The sequence below is a fragment of the Trachemys scripta genome, chromosome 4 (assembly GCF_013100865.1).
Source record: "Trachemys scripta elegans isolate TJP31775 chromosome 4, CAS_Tse_1.0, whole genome shotgun sequence".
Lineage (NCBI taxonomy): Eukaryota > Metazoa > Chordata > Testudines > Emydidae > Trachemys > Trachemys scripta.
Window position 1 is genome coordinate 126,520,103 of NC_048301.1, and position 23,166 is coordinate 126,543,268.

General features: G+C 48.9%; 1 protein-coding gene across 1 annotated transcript in view; it reads right to left on the reverse strand.

Moving 5' to 3' along the window:
• LOC117876540 (adenylate cyclase type 10-like) overlaps positions 1 to 23,166 on the reverse strand; it is a 32,284-nt gene that overhangs the window by 1,739 nt on the left and 7,379 nt on the right. Inside the window, 26 exon segments of the mRNA XM_034768800.1 lie at positions 397 to 607; positions 1,002 to 1,197; positions 1,778 to 1,808; positions 1,811 to 1,899; positions 3,115 to 3,228; positions 3,624 to 3,720; positions 3,814 to 4,024; positions 4,733 to 4,892; positions 5,117 to 5,146; positions 5,148 to 5,287; positions 5,900 to 6,031; positions 6,198 to 6,420; positions 7,760 to 7,823; positions 8,510 to 8,601; positions 9,291 to 9,651; positions 10,323 to 10,532; positions 10,535 to 10,597; positions 11,659 to 11,787; positions 13,028 to 13,164; positions 13,839 to 14,122; positions 15,001 to 15,067; positions 15,971 to 16,305; positions 17,346 to 17,618; positions 18,555 to 18,643; positions 19,115 to 19,205; positions 19,911 to 20,116. Of these exon segments, the coding sequence (XP_034624691.1) occupies positions 397 to 607; positions 1,002 to 1,197; positions 1,778 to 1,808; positions 1,811 to 1,899; positions 3,115 to 3,228; positions 3,624 to 3,720; positions 3,814 to 4,024; positions 4,733 to 4,892; positions 5,117 to 5,146; positions 5,148 to 5,287; positions 5,900 to 6,031; positions 6,198 to 6,420; positions 7,760 to 7,823; positions 8,510 to 8,601; positions 9,291 to 9,651; positions 10,323 to 10,532; positions 10,535 to 10,597; positions 11,659 to 11,787; positions 13,028 to 13,164; positions 13,839 to 14,122; positions 15,001 to 15,067; positions 15,971 to 16,305; positions 17,346 to 17,618; positions 18,555 to 18,643; positions 19,115 to 19,205; positions 19,911 to 20,116 (4,035 nt within the window).

The window sequence follows — 23,166 nt, forward strand, 5'->3', positions numbered from 1 at the left end:
TCCCCAGTGGGATCTCTGTGTACCCGCATCAGTTCCACTGCAGACCCTGACAATTCCCTCCGCAAGTTATACAGTGTATGGTAGACTCCCTTTAAATAGTTTGTGAGCCCTCTAGCGGTGCTCATCATGTTTTATGTTTTAGAAGCCACCAGAAAACCAGTCAGAGCAGGACGGTGTATGTAGCTAGGCTTTGCACGTTTGTGTGCACTAGTAAACACGGTAGTTTGGGACCCAACTGCACCCAGGGGTGTTGTTAATCGTGTTATTGTTACGTTCAGAATGAAAGTTACAACAAGTTGTCACTCGATGCCCATTGCACTGCAACTACCATTGCCCACTTTGTTTCTATGGGTGCCCCAGAGCTCAGCTCCCCTGGCGTTCAAAGGGAAGAGTCACAGCTTACCTTGTTCTGGACACGGTCAAGGCTCACACTGAGAGATGTTTCCTCCAGCCTGGTCTGGGAAGTGGCCGAAAGTTTGAGACCCTTCGACAAAGGGACCTGGCTCTTATCTTCATCTCCCAGGAGGTTAACAGAGGCTTTCAGGCTGTAAACCCTCGTGTGGTAGACCGGACTCGTCGAGCAGCGAGAAAGGAATTCCCCAAAATACTAAAGAGAGGAGAATAGACCTGCTCTGAGTAGGGGAGTGGTGATGTGGTGCTTAAAATGCTGGCAGCAGCCTGTCTACAATAGGGCTCCCTGTGTAGCTGATCCTTGTGGAGCTGATTCCATGTGAGCAGCCATGGGGAATTTTTGCAAAAGGCTAATAAGGTTCATTGGCAGAATTATATGGGCACGTGGGCTGGACTAGCAGAGGGTGCTGTGTGCATTGGCAGAGCCACGTGGGGTCCGAGTATAATGGACACCAGGACTGGAAGAGAACAGTGTGTAACAGATCCAAACGGGAAGAGCTATGCGTGCACAATACCTGCTCAGACCAGGCCTGGTTGTTACCGGTCCTTCCCTTACATAAGCACTGGAATTGACACAAAAGAAAAATCACCCCGAGCATTGAGCTGCGAGTCTCCCGGACCGTCTCGGGCGTGTCTTCCATGACTCTCCGTAGCAACAGTCCCTGGCATTCCAGGAATCTAAAAAAGCCGTGAGTGTCAAAAAGAGATGCGTTCGTTCTGCTCACCAGCCGTTGGGCCTTTGTGAAACTGTCCTCGAACAGATCCCACTGCTGGAATCTGCCGAACCTCCAAACAGGAAGGAAGCCATCAACCTCTTCTAGTCACCGCCGGCCAAGGCTGCTTTAGTACTGCACTCAACAACCCCTCTTTTATTCTTACAGCAGCTTGGAAGGCGCCGTGGGTGGCTTTGCAGAGCCGCTCATTACAATGGGACAAATGAGAAAAGAGACTCCCCTATGCTGAGGGTTTAAGAGGGACTTAAATGGCGACAAGGTTTTGTGCTGGCCTCTGCACAGGGGTGAATGTCGCCCTAATTCCATACGTGCCCTAGGCAGTTACATGAAAGGGCCATTTCATTTTCAGAGCGGATGAGCGCCTGTAGCTTCCATTAAAGTCAATGGGAGCTGCAGATGCTCAACGCTACGAAAATCAAGCCACTTCTATCCAAATGCCGGAATTTAGGTCCCCAAGTTGGAAAATGTTGGCTTTATTTTTTAAAAAAAATACAGATTCTGCAGCAGGGGGTGAATTCTCTGCACCCAATTCCATAGCTACAGGATCATGGTTCTTTCCCCCGCAGCACACAAAAGAACGCAAGAGCTAAAGCGCCAACACAGAGAAGTATCTGATGAGACCCCTGTATTACCAGATTGCCAAAGAGGAAAATAGACTCAGCAAATGTTGCTCTGAGACTTAAGGATGCAGCTGGCTTTGTATTGGTTTATGAACTGCAGGCACTCGTCAATGGGCCTGTAATCAAACCCTGCAAAAGAAATGGGCATCAGAGAAGCCATTCCACTCAACGGCACCTTAACAGGACAGTGTCGGAACAGACGAGACCTCACAACGGCGGTTCACGTGGGTGCGTGTTTGGTGATAAGGACCTTGGGTCGTCAGTTTAAATCATGGCTGGATGCTGATTGAATCTGGCGTTTTTAGTGAAGCACCATGTCCCTGGTACCACCAGAAGGCATCAGAAATGAGTTAACATGAAGACAACAGTTACCTTTCCTCCTAGAGAAGGACTCCTTACCAGGTGGTGCTCCCGGAGAATAAACCCCTGCACTCCATAGTGGTCTACTCAATGCTAAGGCCATGGCTTTAGAAAATGAAGTTTGTTTTTTGATCAAGTAGGTCCTATAAAAACATGTTTTCCCTTTTGATGTTTTGCCCATTAATAAGGTATCTGGTAGGTTCCCTGGCAAAAGCCAGACCTAGGGTAGATTCAAAACCACCAACCCCAGCTTGTAGTGTAGAGGTGGAAACCAGACAAGCCCATCCCATTGGACAAAGCCAGCACTGCTCTGTGTGCTTCCTCTAAATATGTCAGTAGCATACAGATTGGTACCATCTAGTGCCTGATCAGCAGCCCAAAGTCAGCTTTCAAAACTGTCCAAAAGAAAGAAAAATGGCCTCTGTAGGCCATCGGGTATTTTCTTTCCTTACATTAAAACTCTCAATATAAAAAACTCATGGTAGGAAGAGCAATAACTCCCCTCTTCACACACTAAGGTCCTACCAGAAGAGAAACTGAGAGGGTCTGAGAAAGGCATAGCTGCATAAGAGGCTAGTAGATGCCTTTCCGAGTTGTGCTCTTTTCTGGCCATCTCGGCGTCCCCTTGAAACATCTGAGCCTAGGCGTGCAAGAACAGACCACCTCAACATTCCCGATGCTCTGCTTCATGACAACGATGTCTCCCTTTTACATTTAGAGCGTAAGCTCTTTGGGACAGAAACTGTCTTTGTTCTGTGTTGGTACAGCGCCTTGCGCAATGTGGTCCTGGTCCATGCGTGGAGCTCCTAGGTTCTATAGCAACAAATACTACTAATGACCATAATGGATACTGCTGGTAACACAACCCTCCCAGCCAGTGTAGGAGCTTCATTAAATGCCTCTTCCCATGATGAAAACTGCAGGAATCCTGGCAGAGGATAGCAGCGTGTGGCCACCCTTCTTCTTAAACTACAGGTAGCACTTAAGCATCACAAAGCAGCAGGTCTAAACAGGCTGCATAGAAACATGCCAAGACAATGACGCTCTCCTCTTGAGTAGCGAGTTCCCACGGCCACTCTAAGACTCTGATGCATTGGGCGTACCTACAAAATAAGACCTACAAGCTCTAAGAGAGCCATTATAAACAATCCTTTGAGACCCTGTTGTGCAAAGGGAAAGTCCTAAGGGAGCTCTGACCCTAAAATGCTAGCAGGAGTTGGCACCAGCTCTGATTAAAGAGAGGCCTTTCCAGCGCGCTGTATCATACTGTTGATCCTTGCTGGGTTAAAATCAATCCACACCTCCCCACTCCATCTACATCCATAACTCGCACCATCTCGAGGACCCTTCTTCCATCTCTATCCTGTCTTTCTTACGTCGCCCCATTTTCCCATCTACACTCATTCTTCCATCTCTCTTTATAAATCATCTTGACCAACGCAACATAAATACCCCAACTCTAGCAAGTTAATACAGCAAAATGAAATGATGATAATACTTGTTCTTCAGGAACACCGATTTGAAGAGAACCGAAAGAACCAGGCACTGGAGGCTGGTTTTCCGGAGCCGCACACACATTGTATGAGCTTGAAAGCCTGTTGAAGAAAGAATACATATGTCTGTATATATGGTGTGTGGGTTTATGTATATAAACTCTCCCTCCCAGCAAACGGTTAGAATGGATTCACCCAACTGGATGGATCGGGTCAGATGACCCAAGCAGAGCTTGCTATAGGCCAGTGCCTGAGCTAATTGAACTGTCATTAGCAACCTCTCCCTGGTGAACGTGAAGTTGCATTGGGAACTTCTCTGGATAGCCATCATCTCATATTTTAGCCACTCGTCTTTATAGCCCATACTTTGGGAGAACCGTGAAAAATCCATATATGTCAAAATGATCTAAGGCATTGAAAAGAAGATACGAAAATGCACCCTGCTGAAATTCACCAACCGGTATAAAGAAAATACAAGGCTGTTGAAGGAAAAGCCATGCAGCAGGCCAAGCAGGAGAAGACCCTAGTTTGGGAGCAGACCTGGGGATCTTGGCCAGATAGAACATGGTGTCTCATTGTAGATGGTATGTTTAGGTGGAGGAAAATTTCCCTACCTAGAGACAACAGCACTGAGCTGGAAGCAGCACCAGCTCAGTGGAGGTCTGGAGCAGGCTAACACGGGGCAGTGTTTTAAACATCATGCTGACACTCAATGGTTCTCTGACTGCCACAGAGACTTTGCTAATTAAAAATGTAGCGACATATTTGACTTATGACTTTGGCCCTTGCTCTCAAGGCTGGACTAATGGTAACTTCTCTTGCAAAAAGCTTTTTCTTTTTAATTGCCAGCTCATTTATACTTTGCAATATGAAGACGCAAAGCCTTTCTGTTCACAATCAACCCCACGCTGCGTTCACTCAGAAATACTGCCTGTGCCCAGAGACATTACCCCAGAACATAAAATGTCCTAATTTTAGAAGCCTTCTGGGTACTTCCCCCTTCTCAGGGATTATTACTTCTGGTGCCATGCTGATGAGTGGAGGATATGCGCCTGGAGAGATGAAGTAGCTAGACCTTTGCCATCTATACCAGGACTATTAGCAAAGGGCACACACACAGCTGCATCTTGTTCTCAGACGCATCTGCCAAATTTATTTCCATCAGGGCTGCCAGCTGGGAGTACTTCCTGTTGGCGGTAGAGTCCAGACTGTAGAGCTGCCAGAGCAAGGAGAGGCAGTGGATTTGCTGCTGCAGGACAGCTAATGCCTTCCTACTGGAAAGACGTTGTTAGATGTTAGCGGTCACAGCAAGTCAAACATATACGGTAACTGCTAATTAAATAATGAGAGATCAAGCAAAGGGGCCCATTAGAAACCCTCTTGAACACAGTGTGCCAATCACGCCTATTGTGTTCAGTTTCCATGGTGACGTTTGCAAATAGCCTCTGGGGACCAGGGCTAAGACCCACAATCATCTGATTGAGATTCCGCCTCTTACTCTGTGTGTTGGGCCTGACGCTGCTGAGTGATACGCAGAGTGTTTGGATTCTTCGAGGAACGACTGGAAGAAGGCGCCGAGCCAGGTACGGGGAAATCCCTCGTGCAGTAAGCAGAGGGTCCTCTTGATCAGTTTCTTGGCCAGTGCGATTTGGCCCATGTTGAAGCAGACCTGCATGGGGAGTGACTAGTAAGGCAACCGCTGCAACAACGCCACTGCATAATTGCACCTAGGGGAAAGAGTCTGATGAGGTCAGGGAGGCTGAATGGCATTTTCCGCATTTTAGGATAAAACAGGGTTGAGGTGGGGTCCTGCAATCAAACTGAACTGCAGGTGCACAACAAGGGAATAATGGGGTACTGTGTATCTGATGTCTAGGTTCTACTGTGGTCCCTGCTAATATCTGAGTGCCTCACAAACATTGCAGTAATCAAATCAGGAGGGAGGAAGATTTGGAGATGCCACTGTGGCAAGGTCGGCCTCCAAAAGGAGATGGTGGGGTCTGCAGCTGAAAGGGGAGTTTGCAAACCCAAAGCCAGGAGCAGATACGGGGGGGATCCTGTGTATTCCTTGGGTTGCTGCTGCTGCTACTTGCTCCTCCAGGGCAGCCAGGATTCAACAGAGCGCTCAGATTGCGCACTTTACTAGCAAAACGCAGCCGTCCCGGCAGTTAGACGGCCAAAGCAAGTGGGCTCCTGATTTTGCTCCAATCTTTTTAAGGTGGCAATGGTGAGATGGATGGGTCATCTTTGGACATCCTCCAGCATCTACCTGGCTTCTGACCTCTCCCCTGAGGCTACAGAAAGCGGCTTCCTCAAACTGGTTGATCTTCAGTTTAGGTCTCTTCAGACAAGGGAACACTGCCAACGCTGACAATTCCTGTAGGCCACTTGCTTTCTTCAAATACACATATGCCTCAAGCAAACACAGAGAGATACAGTGAGAGGCTGGGCCATCGCCTGCCCAGAGCACACAACTCTGACCCCTCCTCCCCCCACTTATTAGCCAGAGGAAACTTATCCAGCACCAGCTTTAGGGTTAGGTCAGCTAGAGATGCAGGAACATATGGAGGCCAACTCACCATATAATTGTTGGATAAATTTAAGGAAGCAGCTGCAGACTCCAGCAGATAATAAAAAGCCCTGGTTCTGTCTTTCACCATCAGGCAATGTCGGGCTAGGGCAGAGACCACCCACTCCACTCTCTCTCCACATTCACAGGGTGCCAGGTTTGTGGTTTCCTCTTTGCCACGTTTATGGCACTTAATCATCTTGTCCACTCTGTCCAGGAACTCCTGTTCAACTCTATGGTGAGAGAGAAGAGAGGGCAAGCCCGCTGTAGCCCAAGTTGAATATCGCTAAAGGATCCCCTGGGGATGATCCCATCAGGGCCCAGTCCCCAGTATCCACACGGGCGTTGGGGGCGCCCCTACTGCAGAAAATATTAAACACTCAAAATTTAACTGAAAAAAAATTTTCATTTCCTTTAAATTGACATAAAAATCCCCAAGTTGTCTGGCATCACCCACCAACTGAGGAAGGATCGGCTTGCAGTTAAGACATGGGACTAGGATTCAGGAGAACCAGGTTCAATTCCCTGCTCTGCCACTGACTGCCTGTGTGACCTTGGGCAAGTGCCTCCATTTCCCCATCTGTAAAATGGGGATAATAATAATGCTGTACCTCACAGGCTGCTGTGAGGTTAATAAGGTGCCCAGATACTATAGTGGTGGGGGCCAGACCTAACTAGATAGAAAATCCAGTATAAAGCATTTATACCACTATCAAAAATCCACTGTACACAGGCTCCCGAACAGCAATCAAGAACTGCAACATAGGCATTTCCAGACTGGATCAAACCATGTCCAGTATCAGGTCTGCAATAGCAGCCAGCAGGTTATATGTCTCCAGAAGGTGTCAGAACCCCACAGCAGGCAGATGTGGGATAATCTGCTCCCCCCACTAGTTCTCATCCTGGTCTCTCATAGACAGAGATTGGCTAAAGCATGAGGTTTATCCCCTTCCTAAGTTTGTTAGCATTAACTGTTATAACTCCGGATGCTCTTGCTACTCATATAAATGTCCGCGCCCTTTATGAATCTTGCTAAACTCTTGGCCTCTGTGACTTCCTATAGCTATGAGTTCCAGTTACGCATTGGGTGAAAACGTTTTTTTTTTTTTCGTTGAATGTCCCCTTGTTCTTGTGCAATGAGAAGGAAGAACAGAAACTCCCAATCTGCCTTCTCTAGACCATCGATTACTTGATATGCTTTTATGATGTCCCCTCTTGATCCCCGTCTGTTCAATCTCACTTCATATGAGAGTTTTGCCAGGCCCTTAATCATTCCTGTCACCCTTCTCTGAACCCTGTCTAATAATTGTGCAATATCTTTGCAAAAAACAGCAATAACTTTTTATCACTGACCAAGGGCCTGATCCTAAATTCACTGAAGTCAATAGGAGTCTGCCCATTAATTTTGATGGGTTTTGGATTAGATCCTAGCTGAGCCAGATCTGAACTAATGGCTTGGAACTGAAAAGTTCTGTTATCCCATTTCCAGTCCCAGTCCCGTGAGCAACCCGTTCCCAAGGAATTAACATGCTCTTTAAGAACCCAGGTGATCAAAGATCCCCCCTATCATACAGGAGATGATCGTCTGGCAACACCTGTTTATTCATGGCTGATTTTGCCCTGCACTGTAAATTATCTGAAAAGGAAGTTAAAAAAAAAAAAGGGTTAAATGAATCTGTTCTAGCTTCCAAAATTTACTTTGTGGTTTAGGATCGGGTATCCTTCACTTCCTCAGCTAAACTGTTGTGTTGTGTTCCTGTGCGCTGTTAAACAGCTGACAGGTTCCACCCCAGAGGTGGATATGACGTGATGCCTTTGTTTAAATTATATATCAACAATTAAGTCTGTAAAATTGCTGTGAGTGTCCAGCGAGAGGGACTGGACATTATGGACAGCTGTCTCTGGAAAAGTTGGGAACTGGGTTCACCTGCAAGGCAAGGTTTAGACTAGCAGAGTCTCAAGGAGTTTGCTGGTGAGACGGACAGACTGGTGTGGCAAGGAGCTGACACACAGTTTGTGCTCCAGCAAACCACTCTCTTGCTGAGGCAGAGGGGTAACACAGTGGCTTAAGATTCTGGGGATCCAAGGAGAGCGTCACACCTTGTGCAAGTCACTTAGACTCTCTGCTTTAGTCCCCCATCTGCTGTGAGGATAACTACAATTGAAAATCACGAGGCACTCAGATACTGGGGTAATGATAGCCAGGTAAGTACTCTCACAGCCATAACAACAGACAGGCTCCTCTCTCTCTCTCTATGTCCCCCTTTCAAAGCCGCCCTCATTCTAACTACGTTCCCAGCTGGACAGCCAAAGAAGTTTTACCTTCACATGAGGCCATGGGAGTTTCTATGGCGAGTTCCTGCCCCAGAGGGGCATCGGTCCTCTCTGCTGCATCTGAAACAGATGAGACAAAACTTCTGAATCTGAAATGCTTTACACAGGCATCGTTATCTTCCTGCAAACAGAAACTGGAGTTGCACTAGTGACCGGGTTTGCCTACTGCAAACACATAAGCTGGAACTTTATTTTAGATCTGTGTGTTTGGTAAGTTAGGAATCTGTCTGTGGTTCCTCTATCCCCTTATGTAATGTTCAGCACTGGAACTGCATCCAAGAATGCTCTGACCTGGATACAAGAAGCATCTCGATATTTGATATATTAGAAACCAGACATGGCATCAGATAAGCCTGACACAGTCTGCCAGTCAGGTGACCTAGTTTTGTATTGGCCATCTGGGTTGCAATGCAGATTTCAGGCTGGCTAATGTATCACTAGTCTTCCCAGTTTGTCATTTATTTGACAGAAATAGGAAACACATTTGCAGAGTTTCCAAAACTGGAAATATCAGATAGAGAAGCAGCACATTGCAGGATGTAAGGGACAGGAGTTTTCAAGACACTGGGGCAATCATTCAACACACTGCCATGTTATGCTCCAGAGACTGCAGGTATCATCTTCATCCTCTTACAGGATATCCCATGCACTAGTGTGAACTACAGCCTCCAGAAATGCACAACCCTAAAATATGAACACCCTGCAATGCGTTGTCAGTGCCCCTATGCTATTTCCTCTGGAGCTCCACTGTCTGGGTTTCAATAAGAACTTCAGTTTACCTTATGCTAAGCTTGTCTGAAGCCTCTTCCTAGTTTCTTCAGAAAGCACCAGAAAGACCGTGCCCTCGGTCTTACTGCCCTGTCCCAGCAAAGAGTCTATATTGCTCATCTCGGTGTCCAGGGCATAGCGTTGGAAGGAAATGAAATCACTTCCACCACAGCTTCTGCATTTGTGAGCATTGTGCTCCAGGAAGGTGGCACATTTGAGGTGCAGAGCCTTCTTCTGATCCCCCAGCCACAGCTCATAGGCCCCTTCTCGCAGCAGGGGAGTGCAGAACCGCATTGCTTGATCCTGCTGCAACATCCCCAGCTCCTCTTGCAGGCTGAAGCTAGGAGCAGCGGGCCTGACATCTGGAAAGCAGCAATGATTCCTTTATCGCATTATTGCATCAGATTTATCTGACTGGAAACCACTTAGACTGGCCATTCTTCTGGGCAGGGACCTGTCATTTTTTACTTGTTTATAGAAATGTTTTACACATCTAGGGAGCAGTATAAAGAAATAATAATAAAGCAGAACCAATGTGATTACGATGGCTGTAGAGCCTCATGCAAAATTCTCCTAAGCCTCCCAGGGAGTACTTTCCCCAGCACTTATGAATACAAAATATTAGGTGAATATAAGAACAGCCATACTGGGTCAGACCAAAGGTCCATCTAACCCAGTATCCTGTCTACCGACAGTGGCCAATGCCAGGTGCCCCAGAGGGAGTGAACCTAACAGGTAATGATCAAGTGATCTCTCTCCTGCCATCCATCTCCACCCTCTGACAAACAGAGGCCAGGGACACCATTTCAACTGCCATCACTGGCAGTGACTATGTACACGGGGCTGGATCCAAACTCCAACAAAATAAATGGAAGGAAATACTCTCATTGACTTGAACGGGCATTGGCTCAGGCACACAGGGACAAAAGAAAGTGACATCAGCCCATCATTTCTGAGATATGGCCAAAAGAAAGAGGAACAAAGGAGTTCCCAGAACCCCCAGTGTTCCCTGGAAACTAAAAACCCTGCTCACCTTCAGACTCCTCTGGCCCCAGGGTTTGCATCATCCAGGGGTCCAGATGTGTGTGTAAATGGCGGGAACCTACTGCCTGCGTAGCCCTGGCTTCTTTTCCAAAACACTCAAACACCTGGGAATTGATCAGGCTCATGAGTGTCTCCTCCATCTTCTTGTTTGTCCACTCCGGGAGGATGTACAGCAGCAGCTCTGGAGTAAACGTGTGACAGCTGCACATTTAACTGCCATCTGCTCAGAGGGGCTCAAGCAGTCCAACTGGGCCACAGCAATCTCTGCAGACAAAGAAGTCACTCAGTCAATAACTTCCTCCTGTGAATATATTAACTCGCAGGATATTATTCAGTTGCTCGCGATTTCTGGGATGTTGCATAGAGTTCCAGACAATGATTCTCCCTTCCCACGCATGCTCATTTTAGATCAGTATAACTCCACTGATTTCAGCGATTGGCATAAGTGAATCAGGCCCAGAGTGTGGTCCCTGGTAAAGAAAGCCAAATGAAACTGGAGCGCGAGCTCTGTGGAAGCCTGCTCACTCCTATTTGTTTTGTACAATAGATGCCTGTATTAGGACTGCGATTCCATATATTATGGACCCTCTAGTCTTTAGCCTGAGTCCATTCCAGGAAAGTAGCAGAATCCTGTTTGGATCCCTGATCTCTTCTTTCTGTACAAATTAATACACTGAGGGAGCCCCCCCTCTGTGCCTTAGGGCAACACGGTTTGTGAACACTGTTGCCTTGGGCAACCAAAAGGAAATCCCAGAGTGCAATTTTGCATTGACTTCAGGTGGGTTCAAAGTACATTTGTAACCAATCATTCAAGTCCATTTGGACGCGAACCCAGTGGATAAGGCGTTAGGTTGTGACTCAGGAGACTCAGGCTCAGTTCCCTGTCACAGACCTCCTGTGTGACATGAAGCATAAGGCAAGTCACTTACCTTTCTCTGTGCCTCAGGTCCCCATATGTAATGCAGGAATAATATTTCCCTAGCTCACAGGGGAGCTGTGAAAAATACACTCCAGATCATAAGGCAAAGATACTGTGGCAATGAGGCTGCATGAGTACCTAGATAGATAAATAAGCGGAAAGAATGGAGCTTGATTTGGATTGTGAATCCAAAAAGCACCACTGGAGAACACAGTAGATACCCCTTTTATTGAAAGCTCCACACTGGCTCGATCTAACAGAGTTCCCAGAGTCTTTAGCCCTCCTCCGTGATGAGCTCTGGATCTCAGACCTGCACGGCGGCATTCAGCTCCCCAGGCCTTTTTCGTTTCTCTTTGACCGCTGCCTCTGAAGAGACACACTGAGCACCAGCCGATCAGCTGCTCACCTTTCAGCCTCACCGGGAGTAGAATGGTGTCCAGGTCCACATCCTTCCTGATGGTACAAATGTAAAGCTCTTTGTTTTCCTTGGAGGAGACTAGAGACGCCCTGTAGGGTATCGATTTGACGGCACTGGCTGCATGGAGAGAAGGAATCATTTGGAAACATTTTACAACTGCACAGTTTGAGCTCATTTAAAAAAATATATAAAAATTAAACCACGAGCTAGTGAGAGCTAAAGAATTTGTGCTGGTTTATTTAGTTTTCTGCACTATAGGTATTAGAAAGGTCTCTGTAAAACTCATCTTTCTTTCCTCAGCGTTTATTCCATCTGCCAGAAAATGCAAACTGCGAGCACTTTGATACAGGGACTGATAGATCTGGTGTCAGTCTAGTTTCTAAACACCCTCGATAGCCTTTGCTGAAATGCTATTTTGTATCTCCCTACAAACCACATCGCCTCAGGTGAATCACATCCACACCAGGCCACACTAAAGGAGCTGTTTTTCCCCTCTCTAAGCAACGGAAGCGCTTCCAGGTCGCATCATCTATCACCTCCTCTTCACTGAGAACAGCTCCTGCACCAAAGTCCAGACCCAAAAGAAAGTTCAACTGAAGACAGAGTTGACCGGATCTGTTGTTAGATCATCCCCAAGTGAAATGTTATGAGCATTAATGTTTTTAAAAAGTTGGTGGCGCCGTGAGTTAAAGAAGTTTCCTTTCAGCCAAGATTGGATTTCTGGTTCTGGGTAGGATTGATTCAGAGTGAGCAGGCTACAGGTAAAGGAGAACCCCATAATCTATTCTATTCTATGTGTATCCTTGTAAATAGCTCACTGGATGAGGACTGTGAAACCCGGATTCTGTTCCCAGCTCTGCCACTAGCCTGCTGGGTGACTTTGGGCAAGTCACTTCCTGTTGTGTGTCTCAGTTTCCCCACCTGTAAAGTGGGGATAATGATACTGAACTTTGTAAAATGCTTTGAGAGCTACAGATGAAAAGTGCTATAGAAGAGCTAGGTATTATTCTATTCTAAGGAGGTTCTTATACTGTCCTCACCATAGTATGTAGGTGCCTTCCGGTAGCATATGAAGGACGTGAGCATGAAGGTGGTAACTTCTACTCACCCTGAGCTGGATTTGAACCAGGGACATAGAAGTGAAAAGCTCTCTATTCTGTTAGCCACAGGGCTGGCTTTGAACTAGAGGCAGAGGGAAAGGCTCTCTGTTCCATTAGCCAGACCTTAAATCATCCAGACCTGTTCCATGTCCCCCAAGATCCAGCTAATATGAAATAGAGATGTAAACTGGAATTCTGAGTCCTCTGGCTGGGAACAGAGCTATGGGATTTAGATGAGTTAAGAAGGTGAATTGTACTAGACAGGTTATCCCACTCATCCTCTTCCTTCTCCTCCTCTGGGATGTGATAAAACTCAAGAACCTCATTAGCATGGGGGTCCGTCAGTAAAGCTTCACAGTACAATGGGACCCCAGAGCTTCTTTGTATGAGGAATCTAAAGAAAGGAGAAAGCCCAACACTTACTGACGCAAGCAGCTTCTCAGTGGTAATATGGAATTTAGCACATTTAATATATTTTTAAATAGCTGATTTCGTTTATCTTTTTTTTCCATTTATGATGCATCGATTATCGGGAGGGAAAGCTAAGCAGTAAAGACCAAGACCCTGGAATGAGCAACTGGCCCAGAAGTGGAAGGAACAAATGGACTAGGAAATCCTCACGAGGTGAAGGATTGCCCTAAATTGTCTGTCTGGTTTAGCTGGCGAGCTGAAAAGGGTTTTCAAATTAAATTTGGATTCAGGAAACCATGTAAGCGGGTAGTTAAGTCCCATTGCATTTGATGGGATTTAATCACATGCAACAAAAATGTGCTTAAATGCTTTCCTGAATCAAGACCCAAATCAGTAACAATACCAGGGCATACTTTAAACAGTGCTGGCTAGAGTGTAGAGCAGGGGCAGGGAGTAAGGACTTCTGGATTCTATTCCCAGTTTGACCAGGGATTTGCTATGTGGCATGGGCCAAATCATTGAATCCCTGTGTGTGTGTGTGGCTATGACCCTTCTGTTCTTCTATATTCATGGCCCTTAAGGCTTGATGTCCCTCCCTGGTGGACTTGTTCCTCTCCACTTGCTAATGCAGATTAGTCAAGTGATAAGGGCACTTACATTTCCATCTCTCTGGGAATGCTAACCACTCCAAGGGCCTAACGGGCCATCTCCAAGAGTTTGGAAGGCTCCAGCTCCTGGAGGACAACACCAGCGGTCTTGGGGCTCTTCGTGATGCCTTGGGCAGAAGCACAAGGGAGCAGCTCTTTGGAGGCAAAGGGAGACAATGACAGGACTATAAAGACGGGGACACTCGAGAGAAGTTTTGCCAAAAAATCCCAGGAGGCAGCATCGATGTACTGGGCTTCATCGATGATGAAAATCAGTGTCGCTTCTTCCGCTGCCTGAAAAAGAAAAGGGATTGAGACCAGTGCGTTAGGCCAGGCTTCAAGTGGAGAGAAAAAGAGCCAGGACAGACCAGACAGGGATTTGCTTCATTTCTTTAAGTTGGGTATTTTTAATTGACATCAATTCAACTCTCCACTGATTCCCCCTTGCACCTGTTGAGCCTGAATGTTAAAACTCCTCAAGCTACTTCCTCGGTTAGTGTAAATCAGCGTAGCTCTGTGGAAGTCGATGTTGAGGTCAGGTTAAACCAGGTGAGGATCTGGCCTCATATTTCTAACCCAGCATTTAACTGGTAAGGAGCTGAACCTTTTTATCTTGAGTGGGGGAAGCTCCAAGTCAGAAAATCTGACCAGTTTTCAAGGCAGGAACAAGCGCTATGCGAGGTGATTTTCAAGAGCACCCGGCTGATTTAGGAACACAAATCCCAGTGACTTCCAACAGGACTTGTGCTCCTAAGACACACAGCTGCTTTTGAAAATCCCAGCCCATGTATTCAGGAAGGGCCTCCACAAAGCATCTCAGGTTCAGGGAAGACACCCGTATTGAGTCTTTGGGGAAGATAGTCCTAGTGGATGGTCATCTCAGCCCATTAAAGTAAAGCTGTTTGCTAGCCGTGCCTTTGTAACCCACTCAGGGTGGTGCTCTGTACCCCTTAGTGGTGGGCTGTGCCACATACAGAGGTTGATGAACCTTCTACAGCCATAGGTGGCAGAGCTGGATCTACACTCAAGCAATAGATGCTCAACCCATGTTCTATCCACACAGTTGATAACCTATCCAGGGCACGGTTTAACACCTGCAAGCCCAACCACTCACTTGTACCTAGTTTGGGATGTCTGTTCACCCCATTTATCTGGTGATGGAGTTCGCTCACCTTCCACAGGACTCTAAGGAAAAGCATTTCCTCTTCCACCAGGATAGTTAGCAAGAGACATAGCATGCTTGGGAGTTAATGCACATTAGCAGAAAAGCAGCCAAGAAGAAATTTCCAGTGCAGCAAGGTGTACATACATTGCTCGTCACTTTTTTTTTTTTTTTAAATAAACCTTTCCCTGTGGAGACTTAATGGCTCAGGATTTGTCCTGGGACACCCAATGGAACCCTTTGCTTTCTAGGCCAATGGCTTGAATTTGACCCATGTCACTATGATGTTCCCATCTGGCCACTGTTTGGTGAACTACATTACATGCATTTGCTGGATCTTAGTCCAATACTTAGTGGGCAGTTATCCACATCACAAAAGTCATCACCCACCAGTGACATCACCGCTGTCCGTCAACGGCACGCAATGATGGAATCAGCAAGGAGATGCTTCTGCATGCTTTGAACTCCCTCCCTCACACCCATTTGCCTTGGGCTGGATTACTCCCCCCAAGTAAGGGATTGGATGGAAAATTTGTTGAATTTCTCCTCACCAGGTCTCCTCCAATGCTCTGAAAGGGGTAGGAGCTGTGCCCACAGAGTAAGATTTAGCCTCAGTGAGCTGGCATCATAACGGCAATGAGGGTAATCTCAGGCAAAGGTGAACAGAAGGTTGCCTAATTCCGAGCTCACAGCACATCAAGGGGGTTTTGAATTCTTTGATATCACTGGATGCTCCAGACAAATTCAGGGAAATTTAGTAGCCGTATCCAATGTACCGATCAAGTCCCATGTAGAACAGTGAAAACGTCTTGGCTTTCTGATTATTTGGAAATTTGATCCTGGCCACAATTTTGACATTTCTGCCAATGAAATTCAAGGCAAGGATGAATGATGCTGAGACATGAGCCTGACAAAAATGAAGGAATCAACTGAACCTTGCTCCTTGTAACTGGCTCATGCACAAAGTGGTTACACCTCACTGGCTCTTCTCCCAGAGAGCAGGTGCTTTCCCCATTACCTTCACAAGGAACTGGTTATGGAGGAGGCAGTAAAAGATCTCATCCCACAGCCCAGTGAGCTTGCTTTGGAGGATGTCTTGTCTCTTATAAGGTCTACAAGCATGGATCCCAAAGACTATGGCCTTAAGTGACCAGATAGCATAGAAGGACTCCTGGATATCTACTTTGGACAGCTCTAGTGCTATTACCCTGTGTTGAAAATCATTATTATTATTTGTATCACGGTAGCACCAAGGAACCCCAGTCACGGCCCATTGTGCTAGGCGCTGTACGAACACAGATTCAAAGGCCTCATTCTAAAGAGGGTCCTCTGAGCAGCTGGTGAAGCTGCTTCTTAGAGACCTGCTCCCAACCTTGATTAGAAGTGTCTGACAGAAACTGTGTCGGGAGGGTACATCTACACTACAGCGGGGAGTCGATTTAAGATATGCAAATTCAGCTACGTGAATAGCGTAGCTGAATTCGACATATTGCAGCCGACTTACCCCGTTGTGAGGACGGCGGCAAAATCGACTTCTGCCGCTTTTTGTCGGCGGCGCTTACTACCACCTCCGCTGGTGGAGTTAGAGCGCCGATTTGGGGATCGATTGTCGCGTCCCGATGGGACGCGATAAATCGATCCCCGAGAGGTCGATTTCTACCCGCCGATTCAGGCGGGTAGTATAGACCAGACCCAAGGCATGGGTGCTCTCCTCCTCTTATCACCAGGCAGCCCAAAGGCACATAGAAATGTGCAGCCCTGTGTTGGAGGACAGAAAAGGAGGAGAGGTTAAAAGTAGATTAATAAGTAACCCAAGTATTTCATTAAGGATATGCCAGAGGGGCTCAACCCAGTTGTGCCTTCAAACATCCAAGACTTCCTTAGATGCTTGAATTCTGAAAAGCTACAGGCATGATGCATTTTGCATACGGTTACAAAGAGTTTGTGAACAAAGGGGGCTGAGAAAAAGGATGGTCCTTTGATTACAGCTGGGCCTTAACAGATCTGGGTTTGATTCCCAGCTGTGCCGCAGACTCCCTGTAGAAAACAAGGGGGATGATGTTTCTTTTCTCCCATCCGTTATCTGTCAGGACAATAAGCTCTTTGGGGCAGGGACTATTTCTTACTATGCGTATGGCCAGCGCCCAGCACATATCTTAGCTGCCACTTTTATGTGCTGCTGTAATACAACTAAACAACCACAATGGTAAAAGCGCTGCTCAGGCCAAAAGCACCAGGTATCCCACTTGCTCACAAACATCAGTTGGTTCTTACTATTGGACAGATGCCACTGTTTGAGATTTTTTGTGCCTGGCTGGCAGCTGAATGGGCCCCACCCATGCCACCCTAGTGGGCATGCCTCTCCCTAATTCCCACAGTGATCCTTACGCCTGCTGGGTTGCATCTCACAGAACAGCTAAGCCCTGCTTTACTCACTTTGCCATATGTGGAGATTTGGATAATTTTGCCTCTCCAGCCCTTCATGATACCAGAGATGCTCACAGTGGCATCCTGGACCAATTTGCACAGCTCTGTCACTTTTGTGCTCTCGTGAAATTGCAGCTTGACAGAGACCACAGTTACCAGTCGAAGTTCAGATACAAACGCCAGTGGCTGATTGTCGTCGATCTGGAAAATAAGGAACATGGGGGAAAAGACTCAGTTCCTTCATGCGCCTGGGATTTACTCTCTTCGTTGCCTGGGGTGCGGATTCACTGTGGAGCAGGGGTGGACAAACTATGGCCTGCGGACCACATCTGGCCCGCGGGACCGGCCCACCCGGCCCCCGAGCTCCTGGCCGTGGAAGCTAGCCCCCGGCTCCTCCCCTCCTGTCCCCCTCCCCCACACCCTCAGCTCGCTTGCTCTGCCGCCGGCGCAATGCTGTGGGCAGCGGCGCTGTGAGCTCCTGGGGCAGCGCAGCTGCAGAGCCCGGCCTGACCCGGTGCTCTGTGCTGCATGGTGGCGATGTGGCATGGCTCTAGCTGGGTGGCACGGCTGTAGCGCCGCCAGCCACCGGTGCTCCAGGCAGTGCAGTAAGGGAGCAGGGGGGGATGGATAGAGGGCAGGGGAGTTTGGGGTGGTGGTCAGGGGGCAGAGATGTGGATGGTGGGCGGGGGGGAAACAGGGAGTTGAATGGGGACAGGGGTCCCGGGGGGCAGTCAGGAAGGAGGGGTGGTTGGAGGGGGCGGCAGGGGGCAGTCAGGGGCAGGGGTTCCAGGGGCAGTCAGGGGACAGGGAGAAGGGATGGTTGGATGAGGTAGGGGTCCCGGGGGGGCTGTCGGGAATGAGAGGAGGGGTTGGATGGGGCAGCGGGGGTCTGGGGCGGCAGGGGACAGGGAGCAGGAGTGTGTGGATGGGGCAGGGGTCCCAGAGGGGCCGTCAGGGAATGGGGGGGTTGGATGGGGCAGGAGTCTCGGGGGGGGCATATAGGAGGTGGGGTCTGGGCCACGACCCCCTCCCCTAACCGGCCCTCCATACAATTTACAAAGCCCTCAGGCCAAAACGTTTGCCCGCCCCTGCTGTGGAGGAACAGCACGTATCAGAACAGAAACATCAGCATCTTACCTTCTTCAGAACATTTCCCAAGACAAACCTCTGCAAGGCCAGCTCGAGCTCATGACTGGAAGCCAGGGCCACAGCCTTTCTCAGCAGGACTAGGAAAGGAATTTATATGGTTTAAGTCAGTGGTTCTCAAACTTTAGCAACCCGAGGACCCTCATTTTGATTTAATTTTTTTAAAGGACCCCCCCAAGCCCTCCGCTCAGCCCCAGGCCCCACCCCACCTTTTCCCACACCCACTCTATCCCTACCCCCCCTCTTCCTACCCCCTCCCCTGAGCATGCCCTGTCCCTGCTCCTCCCCCTCCCTCCCAGTACCTCCTGCACGCTGCTGAACAGCTGTTCCCCTGAGGTGCAGGAGGCGCTGGGAGGGAGGGGAGGAGTTGAGGGAGGGAGGGGGAGGAGTTGATCAGCATGGCCCGTGGACCCCCTGGAGTACTATCCACAGACCCCAGTTTGAGAAATGCTGGTTTAAGTTAGCGAGAGGCAAAGGGGAGAAAAAGGCTTCTCCCTATTCCAGGGATCCTGCATTCTTGTTGGCTCGGATGCTGAATGCGAGGATCTCACCTTCATCGTTTGGATAATGCTGTAGATGGTCTATGCACTTTTCAAAGTGTTCATCAAAATCAGGTAGATGGAAGATCTTTAGGTATCGCAGCTGAAAACAAAGAAAAAATTATAGCCAGAGTGTCATTTCCCCAAAGTCTGCCCAGTAAAAAATACATCAACAGAAGGATTTCAGCAACCCTAGATCTCATCCTTCACTATGGTCATCATGCCTAAATTGCTCCCCAAACTAACTTCATCATTCTCACTATTGGCACCTTCCTGGCTATATTCAACCCGCTTGTGCCAGAAGTTAAAGGTTCTGGATTTGCAAAGGGTACGAGCGCCTGCCCCTCCCATTGACTTCCCTAGGATTTGCGGGTGCTCAGCTCTGCTGAAAATCAGGCCAAACGGCCCTAGAATGACACTGTCTACTGACCCCACCTGGTGATCATCAGAAATTGGGAAGAACTGCTAGCCATAAAAGTAAAACGGTTGCTTCTTGGGAGTGTTATGTTTTCTCAGAGGGAAGGTACCTTGCAGCAATTTAACACATGCTCAGCATAGCATGGGGGAATAGAACTCACAATCTTTGGCTGTAAAAGCACAGGCCCTTGCTGATTGAGCTCAAGAAAATGTCCCACTAGCTAACAAAGAAAAGGGAACCATATGAACACAAGCCAGTCTGAAATATCTTGGTTAATGGACTGATCCACAGCTCACTGAACTCAATGAGGCTCTCCTCTTTTGACATCAATGGACTCCATATTACAGACTCCACTGCATAGTAATTGCAAAAGCACTATGGGGCTCCTACCTTCATGGCTTTTTGGCCTTTAAGCATTTCCGCTTCTAACACATCCTGGTCACAGAGCTCCCAGCAGTTCGGTGATAGAATCACTTCATGAGCTTGTGCCAGACTTTGTGCCAGCCTCACATTGTCCACTTGCTGGCCAGTCACCAGCAAATACTGACGCATCTCATCACCGACAATGAGCTGAGACACATGGCCTGCAGACAGCCCTGAAAGGAAAAGAAAAAGACCTTTTCTGCAACTGGTGTTCTTTGAGATGTGTTGCTCATGTCCATTCCATATAAGGTGTGTGTGCTCGCCACATGCACTGGTGCCGGAAGTTTTCCCCTTAGCATGTTCTGGTGCCCTCTGGAGTGGCGCCTGCATGGCATGATATAAGGGGCACCACCAGCTCTCCCCAACCTCAGTTCCTTCCTGCTGGAAACTCCAACAGTGGAGAAGGAGAGTGGTTATGGAATGGACATGAACACCACATCTCGAAGTACACCAGATATGGAAACGGTAACTGTCTTTTCTTCTTCAAGTGCTTGCTCATGTCCATTCCATACTAGGTGACTCCCAAGCAGTACCCCTGGAGGCAGGTAGGAGGTCACGGACGTGTAGATTGCAACACAGCTCTGCCAAACCCAGCATCTTCTCTGGCCTGCTGAGTGATGGCATAATGCACCGTGAACATGTGGACAGAGGACCACGTCGCAGCTCGACAGATGTCCTGGATAGGGATGTGCGCCAGAAAGGCTGCCGAGGATACCTGAGCTCTAGTCGATTGGGCTCGGACAATCAACGACGACGGCGGCTCCCCCACCAGATCATAACAGGTCCATATGCAAGAGGCAATCCAGTTGGAAATCCTCTGTGAGGACACCGGAAGGCTCTTCATCCTATCCACTGTGGTGATGAAGAGCTGAGTCAATTTACGGAAAGGCTTGATACGCTCTAGGTAAAAAGCCAGGGCCCTTCGGATGTCCAGGGCGTGCAGCCACCTCTCCTCACTGGTCTTGTGCGGCTTAGGACAGAACACCAGGAGGAAGATGTCTATCTTTCACATGAACCAGGACACCACCTTTGGCAGGAAGGCCAGGTGAGGCCTCAGGTGGACCTTGTCTTTGTAGAGTACCGTGTACGATAGTTCTGAGGTCAAGGCTTTAATCTCGGAGACTCGCCTCACCGACGTCACAGCCATCAGGAAAGCGACCTTCCATGACAGGTGGGAAAGGGAGCAGGAGCCCAGCGGCTCAAAGGCCCGTGAGCCTGGAGAGGACCAAGTTAAGATCCCACTGTGGGACAGGAGTCCGTACTTGCCAGAAGCATCTCTCAAGGCCTCAAGAATCTAACTGTCATGTCATGAGAAAACACTGTCTGGCCCTGAATCTGTGGGTGAAAAGTGGAGATGGCCGTGAGATGCATTCTAATGGAAGTGTGTGCCAGGCCCTGGTTTCTCAGATGAAGCAGGTAGTCGAAGACAGACTGTACGGAAGAGCGTGCGAGAGAGATACCACGCTCGGACGCCCAGCGGGAAAACCTCATCCGCTTGGCCAGGTAAGTCAGTCTGGTTGAGGGCTTCCTGCTTCCCAGGAGGACCTGTTGGACCTCATCCGAGCACGTCTGCTCCTCCTGGTTCAGCCACGCAGCATCCACACTGAGAGGTGGAGGGACGCGAGGTTGGGGTGCAGGAGCTGACCGTGGTCCTGTGACAGCAGGTCCGGTCGGTTGGGCAGGGGCCAGGGAGAGGCCAATTCCAGGTTCATAAGCATACCAAACCAGTGCTGTCGAGGCCACGCAGGGCCATCATGATAACCTGTGCCTTGTCTCTCTTGATCTTTGCTAGGACCCTGCTGATGAGAGGAATCAGAGGGAACACGTACATCAGGCTCCCTGACCATGACAGGAGGAAGGCATCAGCGAGGGAGTTCTTGCCCAGGTCTTCCGGTCACTGCAGAGTGATCATGACTGGCTGGCCCAGTGGCCCTCCTCCCTGTGGTGCTAGCTACTGTGCCTCGACGCTGACTTGTCCGATTGACACGAGTTCCTCCCACAGGACCCCGGGGATCTTCAGCGTTCGGTGTATCTGCATCGGTAAACCGGCAATCTATGCCTCACGCTGCTTGACCTGTACCGGGATCTGGAGCGGGCTGGTTGTCGGTACAATCTCCCCGATCGAGGGGATTCACTGGTGCTGGCGGGAGAGTGACCAGGGACACCGTTCCGCCCATCAGTCGCAGGGCCAGTGCCGAGGAGTTGGAGACACAATGGGTCAGTCTTGACGCTCATGCCAGGGGGCACGTGCCTCTGCAGATCTGCACCAGGTTACCGGCAAGCCACACCTTGAATCCTGCTGTCGGTGCCCAGGGTCCAAGGACCTAAGAGGGCTTCTCTGAGGGATTCCTGTCCAGGATCACCTAACTAGAACTAACACTAAGGGTAAATACTAAACTATATACAGCTATTTTACAAAGAAACGTTCATGAGACACACTGAACTAAGTGAAAGCTAGCCAAAGTAGCAGAAGTTCCAGCATCGTCACTGGTGGCAGGAAGGAACTGAGGACGAGGGGAGTCGATGGCTCACTGTCACGGAGTACTGGGGGACTCAGGGCCCTGCACCCCCGGCTTCCTGCGATTCACCATGACTCTCAGCCAGCCAGTAAAGCAGAAGGTTTATTTGGATGGCAGGAATACAGTCCAAGACAGGTCTTGCAGGCACAGACAACAGGGCCCCCCTCAGTTAGGTCCATCTTGGGGTCCCAGGGCATCCCAGCCCCCCTTGGGAGGTCAGAGCAATCTCTGCCTCCCAGCCATCTCACCAGCCAGCTTCCAACACTCTGCCTTCAGCGACCCCTCCCACAGCCTTTTTTCAGTTTCCCAGGCCAAGGTGTCACCTGGCCTCCAACCCCTTCCTGGGTTCTCATGTTACATGCTCAGGTATTCTCCTTCGGGCAATCTCCCATCCCCCAATGCAGACTATCCTAGCCACACTCCCCTGTCAGCATTCACAGACCACAGTAAGAACAGTCCCAGTTTGTCACATCTCCCCCCTTTTTGAGACTGAACTGAGCAGGGTCACTTTAGCCAGTGACCCGGGGAAGTTCGAACCTACCCCCGTTCCCTTGGATGCCCCCGCATCCCTCCCATTCCTTGGTGAGAATTACACCAGGCCCCTCCAGTTTCACGCCCCCCCTTAGGTCGGGGTGCTTGATGGCACTCGCAGTTCGCATGTGGGAAGGTTTATGCGGCCTGTGCCCTTTTCCCACCCCAATACC